Here is a 12,632-nt window from a genome sequence, read left to right on the forward strand (position 1 = left end):
TGCTGAGTGATGGCGGCGCCGCCATCGCGGGGCGGGGCGGGGCGGGGCGGGGCGGGGCGGGGCGGGGCGGGGCGGGGCGGGGCGGGGCGGGGCGGGGCGGGGGCGGCGCCCGGAGCTCGGCGGTGGAGGCGGACGAGGCGGTCTCTGGGAGAAATCCTTTATTACAGTCAGTGCCCGTACACAGCAGCGCGGGAGAAGGGAGCGGGGCCGAGCTGAATCAGTCGGCCCCGCGCAGAGAAGGCCCAGGAGGCCCCCGCCAGGCACAGCCTGAGGGGGCCAGGGAGCGGCTCCGTCAGTCCCCGGCCGAGCCCCGCGGGCGGTCAGACGTAGCCGGGCTTCACCGACAAGCGGCGGCAGTTGGGGCAGCCGCGGGTCCCGTTGGTCTGGAGGCACCTGCAACGGGAGGAGGTCGGGTCGGGAGGGGCTCTCCGCGGCCGGAGGCTCCCGTAGGGCCGCTCCATGGCTGTTGTACACCACAAAGCTGTTCCCCGTGGGCCCTCCCGCCACGGACAGAGATTGGATCTCTTTCCCATTCCTTCCACGGAGGCACTTCCGCAGGTTTCTCTACAAAAGTTTGCTCCTGTACTGCTGGAGACAAGCCCACAGAGCTCATCGGGCCTGTCTCACTGCCCAGTAGTTTGATCCTAATTCTGGTGTCAGTGTGAGACTTTGGTTTTAAATTCTTGGTTTTCAGATCAGTGCGTTTTGTAACACTCGTTTCTTCTACAATAAAATGATGGTACCGCTAACTTCTTTCATGGCAGTAGCATGATAATAGGCTGAACAGCTTCTTCACCTCTGTGTGTCACTAGCCAAGGAAGAAAGTGAGGGGACTTGGGAAAGATCCGTACTGTCCCTGGGAGCGAAGAACTGATTCCCCAGGTGGAATCAAATACAAATCTGTGAACTGGGCTGACCACGTACAAAGTGAGGAAGGACATCAGTGAACAATCATTTAGAGGACAGAAGTGGGAGTGTGATGGGTATGATGGCTGAATCTCACCCTCCAAGGTCGTGAGACTCTTAGCACTGCAATGGGATCCTGCAAGGCAGGATCAAGACAAAGGTAAGCAGGTAATCAAGACAAAGACCTGGGGAACAGTATGCATAGGACTACTCTGGGCATAAGCAGCTCTTTCCTATGACTAATGTCATGACAATAATATTTAGTACTTCCAGCTAATTACTTCAAGTGGAAGAAGTGGGAGCAAGGTAGTGCCTGGAGCTGGTTATTCTTCTCTCCGATGGACTCTCCACACATGCCACAGTACAGCTCCATCTCCTCCACACATTCATGGAACTTCACTACGTGGTCACGCAATTCTCTCTGCTGCTCCTTTGTGCGATAGATCTTTTCACACAGGCAGTGGAGCTTCAGCAGGCCAAGCTGCATGTGAAGGACAGAAACATAAAAGTGAACAAAGACCAGAAACAGGAGTCGGAATATTACAGCACCATCAGCCAGCTGGAGAAACATCAACAGGTCTCAACACTTCCTGCCATTAACCCTTCTTCTTTGTGTCACAAAAGGTAACACCAAGGTTTGAGACACTCAGCAGCTCTTCCACTCATAGTTTCCCTGAGCCACCCATGACATACAATGTATTTCACTTTCCTTTGCCTCCAGCCAGCCCACAGTTCAGCAGCTGCTCAGGGTAAAAATGTTTTTTAAGAAGAGACCTCTAATCCTCTAGTTCTCTATTTCATACCCCATTTTCGCTGCTTCCCATTCCCCTTTGTCTATCCCATTGTGACTCCTCAGTCACTTTTCAGACTTGGATACTGATGATAATCTGTGCAACTGCCCACAACCAAACACTTCATGACAAAGCAAATCTCAGGCACTCATTGGTTAATAGGAATGCTAATGAGCAACAACAAGTCTGGGTACTTCAATGTTTGACTTATATTGCCTGACACAAGACTATGAACAGTGCTGTAAAGAAGCTCTAGGATCCTACCTTGTTCCCTAGTCCCTCTGCCAGCTCCTGTGCCTTTTCAATGCTTTCCAGAGCCTGTGAATGGAGAGCACTTGTTGTTAGTTCTCAGTCAAATATATAAAAAACAGGCTCGTATTAATGTCCTATGAGAACTACTAAAAAAAAAGCTAAAGACATACAGAGTAAAATTTGGATAAACAAGTATTCACTGCAACCCTGGAGAATCAAGAAAGCTTTCTGGCAGATTTCCCTTCCCTCCCAAAAGTTAATCCATGAGAAAAGGTTGGTTTCTGAAAGACCATAAGTAATGCAGGAGCTACATTTCTGTTCCAGACACACAGTGTCAATGTTGGCAGAGGCTGGTCCCCAAGCAGAGAGAATACAGACTGATTTAAACTCAGTCCCACATGCTCATTGGGGCTGGGATGGAGCACAAGCAAAGCAAGCCTTGTCCCTATCCTACCTTGCAGGCTCAGTAATTGTTGGGCAACTCCAATTTCACTTGTACAAGAGGTGAGGAAAGGGACTACCAGCACCCATACACCACACTCATCCATTCTTTCCCTGCTGTTCATATATCCACCTTGCCTCACTTACACAGGGTGTGATGTAGGAGTGTTCTGCTATCCATATTTTGAATCTGAAGGAAGTACTTAGCATAGCAGCTGTCATACCAAATGAGTCCCTGCTTTCCCCTAGATGTCACAGTGTTCCTTGCTGTTCTGGTAATTAGTCTCTCTTTTCCAGAACTATTGAGATCTGCTTCCTTTTTGTCCAGGGGGAAGAAGAGGTCTCCCTTGTGATGCAGTAGTTTTCAGGAGGAACATTATAAAATTTCTACCCTATAATTTGGCATTACTGCTATTGTAGGAGGAGAGGACCAGATGAGATGCGAAAATGCACTGTGAATGCAGAAGGAGATGGCATTAGACCTGTGGTGGCAGCAACAGCCTAGGATAAGGAAATGGTAGAAGAGGGAAGCAGGAACTGGAGGCTAGCAGGGAGAACATAACTAAGAACTGTGCTTAGGAAGTCTGAGTGTGTGCTGGAAACTCCTGAATTTGATTCAGGAAGAATCAAAGTGAAGCATCAAAGTGGGTAGGGGAAGAGATGTTGACAAGTCCAGGGGACAGTTTGTCTTGGACAGGAATATAAGACTGCACAAGAATGGGGGCAAGCAAGCTGTGAGCAGCCTGGAAGGATCTGCAATAGCATTGATTACATGCAACTGAAACGGACTAACTGGCCAAAGAGACTGTGAAGATGGAGGAAGCTAGGACAAAAACAGGGAATCTGCAAGTGCAAAGTTAGCAAATTGCTTTATTAAGTAACTGATATAGGGATGAGTAGCATGAGAAATGGAAACTGGGACTGGCAAGTTGAAGAACAGGCTTTGGTGAATATTTAGGGATGTGACGTCTAAGGAGGTCACATTTGATCAACAGACATAAGGTCCCTGACCCAGCAGGGCAGACTGCCCTCTATGCCTGGAACAGAATAAAAGATTCCTCCACTTTCTTCTTCTGTGGGATTTGGTGATATTAGAATTCTGTGCAAAGCTGTCATCGTGTTCTCACAAGTGAGAGCTGCTTGGTGTCAGAGGCTGACAGTGGCTGGAGATAGAATCAGTGAATGTAAGGGTTTGATGAGTGCTCTGAATATTCTCTTGTGCAGAGGCCTACCTGCTGTGTCCTGTCCCGTTCTTTTGACACTGAGCAAACTTTTCACGTCCACAGCTTCTTCTTCCATTGCTAACAAACGTGTTTACTTACTGAGATTGCACAGTGTGTCTCACCCAACTCATTCCCTGATGGAGGCACTCAGATGCTGACAGCACCCTGAACTTGTCTATTCTGACAGACATATACTGGACATCCTGATATCTGGAATGCTTCATTTAAGCTAAAATTCTTGGTGTCTCAGTATGAGTGATAAGAGTGAATCTTCATCATGTTTAGACCCAACCAGCATCTTGATGTGGCACTGTGCAGGAACTCCAGGTTGTTCAGAGCTAGTTCAGGGCTAACCTTTGAGCATTTCATTCTGTGGCCAAGTAATGTTCCTGCTGTGCAATGTGTGCATCTAAGTGCAGTCTGGACTTCAATACACATACACACTGCCTAAGCATTTTCAAAATAAGTAACTTCACCCCCTTGTTCGATATTGACTGGCTGTCTATCCCCAAATAACTTCCTGCTCTCATTTCTGTTTCACATCAGAGTTTATAGACCTTCAAAATTTCTCCAGGAATTTTATGCCACATTTGCCTGCAAAGCACATGGTGGAGCTGTAGAGCTGTCTAAACATCACTAGCACATCAATGAGCTTAGTCATACAACTAAAAAGTAGGCAGGGGAATCTATTTCAGAGCATAAGGCTTCCTTCCTCCAGTGCTGCTTTCTCAGTGTAGAGCTTAAAAGTCATCAGGATTGACTAATGAGGCAATTCTGTAACTTAGCAGTCTGACTCAGAATGGATGTTCCTACCATTAGTAACAAATTCCTGTCTGAGAGAGACCATTCAGAGAAACATGTCTGTACAAGCACAGACCCTGTTGGTAGAACCAAGGTGGGGGTACAGGTCTCTTCTGAACTGTACCCTCATCAAAGTGCAGTACAAGACTGTTCTAATCTTGTCTAGCAAACTTCTGTAGAAACAAGTTTGTAACTGACCTTGTCCAGCTCCTTTTGAATCATCCAGCACTTAGTCACTCCTAGCAGCACCTGGATCAGGCCCAGGCGGTTTCCAATCTCTGTCATGATGCTCATGGAAGAATCATAACGAGGGAAGGCTGTCTGCAGAAGCAGGGAGGAAAACACATGTTTTGCTATGGTCTGCTTTTCATGCCCTCTTGCTATTCCCTCTATCCTTCCTGGCAGGAAAGAGCTGTACCTGCACGTCTCTGCGACTGCGATGGATATCTGCAAAGCAGAGCAGACACAGTGCTTGCAGCGGCCGGTCACCATGCTGCAGGGCAATCTTCATGGACTCCTGAAAGAAATTGCCTCTGGTCAGTAGAAGAGCTTGGTCCTGGTTCAAAACAGCAAGGCTGGGACTCTGCACTTTCGCCACTGAAAGATCAGCTTCAAAGAAATGGCACCATCTTTTAAGGCAAGGAAAGTCTTTTTCGTATGTTCCTAACCAAGGGCCATTCACAGACCCAAATTTTGAAGCCCCTTGGGCTACAGAAACCACAGCTCTAAGATTGGAAGGCAGCAGGAGGATCTACAGTCACATGTATCTTGCCATGGTATCTCTGTTGCTCCCCGTCCTGTGGCAAGATCCCCTGGCAGAGCCCCCGCCAGCTCTGTGGCTGCCCGCACCCTGTACCTCACAGCAATCCATGGCATCTGCCAGGCGCCCCAGCTTCCGATAGGCCACGGCCATGTGGTACTGGCTCATGGCACGGTACTTCAGGCTCCAGCCCTTCCCGTAATCATTCACCAGTTCAGCGGCTTTACATGGGAAGAACAAGGCTTTCTCGTAGTCCTGTAAGGCAGACAAGCACACAGACAGCAGTCACAGCAAAAATAAAGCAAAAAGGAAAGAAAAAAAAGTCCAACTATTTTTGATTTACTAACATCGCAAAAGCTACCAGATTTCTGTACATCTTTAAACTCGTGCTGTTCCTCTTCCACACACAGTATTTTGGTGGATATCGAACTGTGAAAGGCGGAATTGCCGTATACTGAATTCATATTATTCTCTGGGTTCAGGACACTGGGTCAATGACCCAGCAAATGAATTTTATGTAGTATGCCATTAACTTTATTCTGCAGGACCCATTTACCCTCCTCTATAAGCAAAGGCTGAAAACTTTCTTTGCTCTTGCGTCATCTCTGCTTGTAACATCTACATGGAGCCTTCATTTTCTCCATATGGTGAGTTGGGTTCTCCAAGAAATTCATTATCCATCATTGCAGGAAATAGGAACTAAGAATCATGGCCTCATCAAATTCACAAAAAAGGAGTAATACATTTTCATTTTTAAGCATTTTCTTTTGCATTAAAAGCATGTTAGAAATAAATCTTATTTTACAATAATTATGTAAAACTTATCTAAATATCTAAAACTGTAAGTTATATAAGACTGCAGAAGTGAAAAAGTCCTCATATTTTTTAAATTCTCCACAATGCACAAAGGAAACCCCAAGTCCTCAAGTTTCCTTTCTCTCTTCTTATTTCACACCTGAAAAGTATCCAGAACAATGTTATTTTCTTTATTTTTGGTCTCCACACTTCAGGTGATGAGTCTTCTATGAGTGACAAAATCAAGACTTGGTGAGAAAAATGTATTTGTTGCTGTTTGTACTAGAAGTTAGAACTGGCAAATCAGCCCTGTGCTCAATCCCTGCTCAATCCTTGGTTTTACCTACAGCTGCTTCCTGGCAACTATTTGCCTGCAATAGCGGTAGAAATAAAGAATCCATGAGTTCTGGATGCCAGCCCTGTGTCTCTGATGTGATCTTCTTTGAAGCTAAGTTTGATCTTTTCAATGCACATATTCACAGCTGCTTCTGCTGTGCTGTGTAAACATGACACTAATCCTCCCATCCTTACTGTGGAGGAGAGTACTCCATTCGGATTTTACAAAGGGATTTTAGCTTACAGTGCTCTCTCAGTCCTTCACTTCCAATAGGAAAGACAGGCTGAAATTCACATGATTTCCAATGCTTTCCTGAATCTGTGGGACAATTGCCCTTCTGTCCCTTAGGTTACTGTACCTTTATCTGGGTGTAGAAGTTCCCGAGGCTGCAGCAGACTCGACATTCCAGCATCTTGTCATCGTTGTTGTGTGCGTAGCGTAAAGCTTTCTCAAAGCACTCCAAAGCCTTCTGGAAAATGCTGAGGCCCAAGAAGGCATTGCCCATGCTGAGGCTCACCTGGCCATTCAGCTGCATGCTCACAGTGGTACCCTGCATATTCAGGCACGTCTTACAGTAAGAGATTGTTTTCTGGAATTCACAGAGTTTCTCATTGCTGCGAGCCAGGTTTAGGTAGCTCTCTGTAAGGAAGTCTGGGTCTTCCAGCTCCCGTGCTGTGTCAATCTGCACCACTGCAAACTTTAAGTAGAGAAGACAGTGTTTACAAAAGTGTGTAGTTTATTTAAATACAGCTCACGACTCACAGAGTAGTGCTCTTCTCCTGTACTGGAGAAGAGGCTCATCTCTGAGCAGGGCAGACAAGGCCATCAGCACACGGAGAAGCATCATATGCACTGAGCAGTTAATCTGGTGGTTTAAAAGGCCTGTGGAGACTCTGAAGAAACCTCTCCCTCTCTCCACACAGTCTCAGGGTGGGGAAGATGAACTAGGCTGGCAGTTAGGGGAAAAAAAGCTGTTAAATGGCCCTAAAGAGAAGCAGGTGAAGCAGGAAACATCTATCACAATGCAATTCAGTTTTCTTTCACTCCGTATAATGTATCCCACTTTTTCTGGAATTCCTAAGCTATTAAAGTACTCTGTTAATAGAAGAAAGTAAGCTACTTCTTTAATGATTTTTTTTACTAATAAATTGCAGTCTTGATCTTGACACTTCTAGTTCTGTAACCTCCAGGATTTGTTGCATACTGTTCTCTTAAATGAAGTCTCTTTCTTTCAGGCAGCAGACCCTTCTAAGCAGTTACTCTAATGTTTTGTGATGAACCAAGCACACTGCTGGCTTGAATTAGTACCAGTAGCAAAGGTAGTTAGCAATTTTCATTAGTCATTATCACTTAGGATTATGGATAGCAAATTCCAAGGGAATCAATTACTTCCTTTTTTGTATAGTGGCTACATGTAATAATTTAAGCTTCTAGAACATTTTACATTCTTTGGAAACAAAAAAAAGCAAAACCCCCAAACCTCACCAACCATAAATTGTGTATGTTTGGTTTGTATTATCTTCCCAGCTTAACAGTATAGGAAAGGTGCTGTGCGGACTCAATGATGTGCACTAGCTCACGCTTTCTCACATTCCCTTAACTTTGCACAAGTCTTTCATTATTTCCTGGTTGCCACAGCCTCTTTTCTTGATATGAAGTAATTTTTCCTCTCCAAAAGAGGTTGAGCATCACAACCCTTCTTAAATCACTTTTTATTTCATGCCTTTATTTCTGACCCCTTTTCTCCTGTTATTTCCTCTCTCAATGGCTTATTGCTAAAGTCCTCCTTTCTCTATCTTTGATCACTTGCTGTATAAAATCTTTAGTTTGAATGAAGCCATTTTTCCTTCCTAATACTGTGAAGAACAAAAATTCACCTACTCTGATCCCACTTTCTGATCTCTTCTCAGATAACAAATTAATGTTCAGGTATACTAAGCTCACTCCTTTGCCTTTTTTTTTCCCCCATGAAGTCTTCAATATTTCCTTCAGGTACCTACATCTTACCTTTTTTTCTTCTTTCTTCCCCAATCATTTTGTTGTTTTTGCCACCACTTAATTTCATACCTCTTAACAGAATTGTTTGTCTTCAAATGTTTTCCAAGTGTATTAATACCTCTCTTCTTCATCCTAAGTATTTGGTTTCAATATAGGGCTTTGACAAGTGGATGGGCTTACGACTAAGATGTGCCCCTCTCCCCCCTCCAGTTCCAAACAGAGCTACCAAAAACTTTTCAATGAGATGTAGACATCCCCTTCACATTTTGTTCTAAATGCTGAATGATAACCAGTCTAGTTAGAGGCATCCCAAAACATCAGGACAAGAATATTAAAGCCCTTTAGTAAGACCCTATTTCAGGCTGGGATAGTTTCTTAAGACTATTACAACACCCTCTTGCCTTGTCTTACAGATTCTTGAGTTGCCCTCCCAAATGCTGCCTGCTGCTCTCTATATACATCCTGTTACTTCTCAGATCCACACACCAGCTTCTTTTTGTTCATTTAATTAAAGTGTTTATCCTCATGCACTTGAAATGTAACTTCAGCTGCTTTTTACCACTCTTCCATCAAGCCCCATATCCTTCTTTCTTTCTTCTATGCTGTCCTGACAACTGGGAGCTGCTCTCTGAACTCAACTGTGAGACACCTGGTATGTCTCAATTACCTCATCAAAACATCATCTTCTTTTCCTTCTTAATCAGCCCCCTTGCAAATAATTGTAATTAAAAACCCCCAATATCAGATCTGTATTAGATATCAGCCAGAAGCTGAACAAGGTAACAGACATGTCTCCACAAGATTGGTACTTGTTCTACAGAATTCACTTGGAGTTCTCCTTTTATGCTGACATTCACACTGTAAACAGCTTGTAGTGGACAAAGGCCCTGTTGTCATACCTTTTCCTGAAGCCTGATAACATGGTGTGCCTGTATGTGGGAAATAATCAAGAAAAGTTCCCATGATTAACTGGAGAACTTAAATAAGCCAGGAATCCTGGCGAACCAGACCCAGTTAAAAATCGTATTCTGTGTATCTTGTGGGCTGGAGCTCTTGGTGAGCACAGTGGTTACAGCAGCCCAGAACATGCTCTCAATAGCTGGTATTTTCTGTTATACACAAATACCCCCCCGCCCCCTTTCAGCCACGTTCTCCAGCCACGTTCCATAGTGGGTGCGACACAATGGCATGCATTCATCTCCAGTTCACCTTACCTTCAGCATGTCTTTGTATCTGCCCATCTCTGCATGAGCAGTGATGAGGCAACCCAAAACCCGAAACCTGCCAGCAGGATCCGCAGACTTCTCCAAAACCCTCATCCAGACTCGCAGGGCCTTTTCGGTCTGATTAGACTGGTAAAGATGGAGTCCTTTTTCTATCTGTTGCTTTGTCTGGTCCTGACCCATCGCCCATGGATTAAAAAGCCTCATACACTAACCTCTAAGGATAGCAAAAAGGACGTGCTTACAAGAGAACACAACGTAAAATGCCCCACTAGAAGAGGGCAAGTTGTGTGCTCAGAAGGCCTGGAGCCGTAAAAGCCCAGCCATGTCAGGGGGCTGGAGCTGTGGTAGGCAATGGCAAGAAGTGTGCTCAGCACTGAAGGCAGAATCCCAAATCCACTAGGCAAACATCTGGCTTGCTAGGGCTCCATCAGTGCATTCGTCTGTCCAATCACCTAAACAAAGAGGAAAAGCACAACAGGGAGAGAAGGAGAAAAATCTCAAGCCACAGGAGTGAAACTCAATCTCAACAGCCAGTGCTGCTCTCCTCCCCATTGGCTGCAGCTGCTCCTGCCAGTCCAGCTCACGTGGCTCCCAGGAATTCTAGTCAGGCTCCCCAGCTCCCAAGGTCACGGTGCCAACTGCCCACCCCTGCCCGCCAGTTATGTAGCTTATAAATACCCCAGGGAGACACAATCGGTTGCAGTCACAGCCTCGGGATGCCTCAGCTGTCTCTTTCCTCTCTCTCTGGTCATCCCCTTAGACAAGCACTGCTGGTGGGGGTGTAGCTTGGGAGGGAGCAGACTCAGGTGGAATCGTAGCTTTAGGAACAATACATGCCTTAAAAAGTCAGGTGTGAACAAGGCAACTTCAGTGTGTACACACGTGCAGTGTTACGCTTGCAACAATGTACTTGATACTTTGCTAGGCACAAAATTCAGCCTCCCTTTTGAGGACCTCAGCTGGCATCATGAACTGTTTTTGTGGACATAGGTCAGCTCTGTCACAGGTTTGCTGCAAATACACCGCTGACTTCCTAATTTTAGGGACAAGAAGCTGATCATCCTGAAAACCTTGGTTCTTGACTGAATGTTGCTCCCTGCCATCAGATGCCTGTGGCAATCCTCCAAAAGTTTCCAACAGAAGTTGTCAAAGGCACAACTTAAGTTCTGCATCCAGAACTTGCTGATCTTTTATGATGAGTAACAATAAAGACACAGAACAACAGATATCTGCACTTTTTGGTTGCAGGAGAGAAGTGTTAGCCCCATTAAAAGATAGCGTTATGTCTCCCACACTCTGTTGAAAAAATCAGATTGGTTCATCTAGGAGTCAAGTTTCATACTCTCACCAATGTGCTGTGTTTTTAATGTTTTTAGTGCAGCCTTAGTGGTCTAGAGATTTATTCTGTCCTTCCTAAGAAGATACACCAAACATGGGAGGAGGGGGGCAGGTGGAGAATGCTACAGGGATATCTAATGTTTTTCAGATGCAGAAGTTCCAAGTTTTGTGATCCTTTTCCTGAGCAAAGAGAAGCAATTACAATTTGAAGTTTTAACAGACCTGCCTGCAAAAGCAGTCATGTCTCCAGCTGCCTCCCTGCTTCTAGGTGAATTTGGTGGCAGTTCTTCCCCAAGCAAAGGTAAATTCCTACAGAATCACCTCAAAGGGTACCAATCAGACCATCCTGGTCTGTGTCAACAAAAACCCAAGGGAGCCTTCCTGAGGTAATAAATATCCTTAAGGAGAGCAGGACACAAAATAAGCAACAACAGTCTACCCAGAGGCTTTACATCATAGCAGTCATGATCTTAAGAGATTACATCTGTACCTTTATCCAAAATTCCCTCAGACAAATATTTCAAAAAGAAAAGCACTTTAAATTGTAGAAGAGTTTTGCTACAGTAAGACCAATTCTCTTTTGGGAGCTCATATACACTATGATATTTACATTATTTAATTTAACTTTGTTTTTCCAAGACAGATGATGTGCTAGATGATGTTTCAGCATAGACTGTGTACTCTCAAACTCTGGATGTAGGAACTATGGAAAAATCTATGGATGTGCAAAAATCCCTTCAGCAGCACTGTTAAAATTATTAGCTAGGTACTTTATAGATTTTAGAAATTCCAAAGAAGTCTGATTTGGAACTTTAAAAAAAATCTCTCCTCCTTGCAGTAATTCTTATATGTCTCTCTGGGTGTAGGTGCTGGGATGGAAACAAGATGCAGAAGGAAATCCCCTTTCAATCCCCATGGAAACCATTGATAATGGTGAGGCCATTCAGATTTCTAGACTTGAAGAAGTTTGCAGGCCAGGAAAGCAGAATCAAGCCAGGATTCAAGAATGGGGAAAACAAAAACTGTGTAATTCTTGGAAGATCAGACTACTTTGCAAAACTAACCTTCCACAAGAGACCTGCCTGTAACTCAAACTCATCCTGAGATTCTTTTGGACTACTTCAGCAAAACACTGCTCCCTTCCCCACACAGCATAGCCAAAGTGAAAAGAGGGTGCCTTGCAGCCTGACAAAAGCCATCTAACACGAAATGATCTGCCCTGCACTTTGTTAACCTCACTTTACCTCCTTGCTTTTGAGCACTATGAAACAGTGCTTAGGGTCTTAGGAATCAACTCACAACTCAGCTGTTGAGATAAAAACACCCTAGTAAAGTAAGGACTAAATCCATCAAGTTCAAACCAGTCATTTTCAAAAAAGCAGGAATGTGCTCTGAGGAACATACCACTCTGAGCCCAGTTGCAGCTGCCTAAATAAGGAGGGATAAAAGATCAACACTGACTGCCTGTACTACTTCAAAAAAAGCAATGGCATCCATCTGTGCCTCAAGACAGCTCTAATTCATACATGATTCAGGTACAGTTTCTACAGTAAACAATCCGCAGTTTCTTCTCAGGAACTGCAAATAAATGAGCCTGAATGGTGCTTGGCAACATCAAATTAGGGAATCTTACCTGTCATGCAGCAGACCTACACATGCCGTGTGGCTCATCACGCACTTGCTTCTTCAGAGTGACCACACTGACCTGCTTCTCCTCTTCCCCACAGCTCTTCATAATGCCCTCGGTGACTCCTGGCCGTATGA

The 12,632-nt window shown here is 44.8% G+C and overlaps 2 protein-coding genes across 2 annotated transcripts in view; both read right to left on the bottom strand.

The window, feature by feature from the left end:
* Positions 1-143: 143 nt before the first annotated feature.
* RAPSN (receptor associated protein of the synapse) lies at positions 144-9,965 on the bottom strand. The gene is made up of 8 exons (XM_032111131.1): positions 9,519-9,965; positions 6,665-7,003; positions 5,271-5,429; positions 4,833-4,931; positions 4,613-4,735; positions 1,962-2,015; positions 1,188-1,387; positions 144-393 (listed from the first exon to the last, which is right to left on the bottom strand). Exons 1-8 carry the CDS (start codon positions 9,732-9,734, stop codon positions 321-323), a joined length of 1,263 nt encoding a protein of 420 aa, XP_031967022.1. The 5' UTR covers positions 9,735-9,965; the 3' UTR covers positions 144-320.
* Positions 9,966-12,532: 2,567 nt separating this feature from the next.
* CELF1 (CUGBP Elav-like family member 1) overlaps positions 12,533-12,632 on the bottom strand; it is a 64,303-nt gene continuing 64,203 nt past the window's right edge. The window contains exon 14 of the mRNA XM_032111117.1: positions 12,533-12,620. The gene's annotated coding sequence lies outside the window, so the exon portion shown is untranslated. The remainder of the gene's footprint in view (positions 12,621-12,632) is intronic.

This window comes from Corvus moneduloides, chromosome 6 (genome assembly GCF_009650955.1).
Source record: "Corvus moneduloides isolate bCorMon1 chromosome 6, bCorMon1.pri, whole genome shotgun sequence".
NCBI classification, from domain to species: domain Eukaryota; kingdom Metazoa; phylum Chordata; class Aves; order Passeriformes; family Corvidae; genus Corvus; species Corvus moneduloides.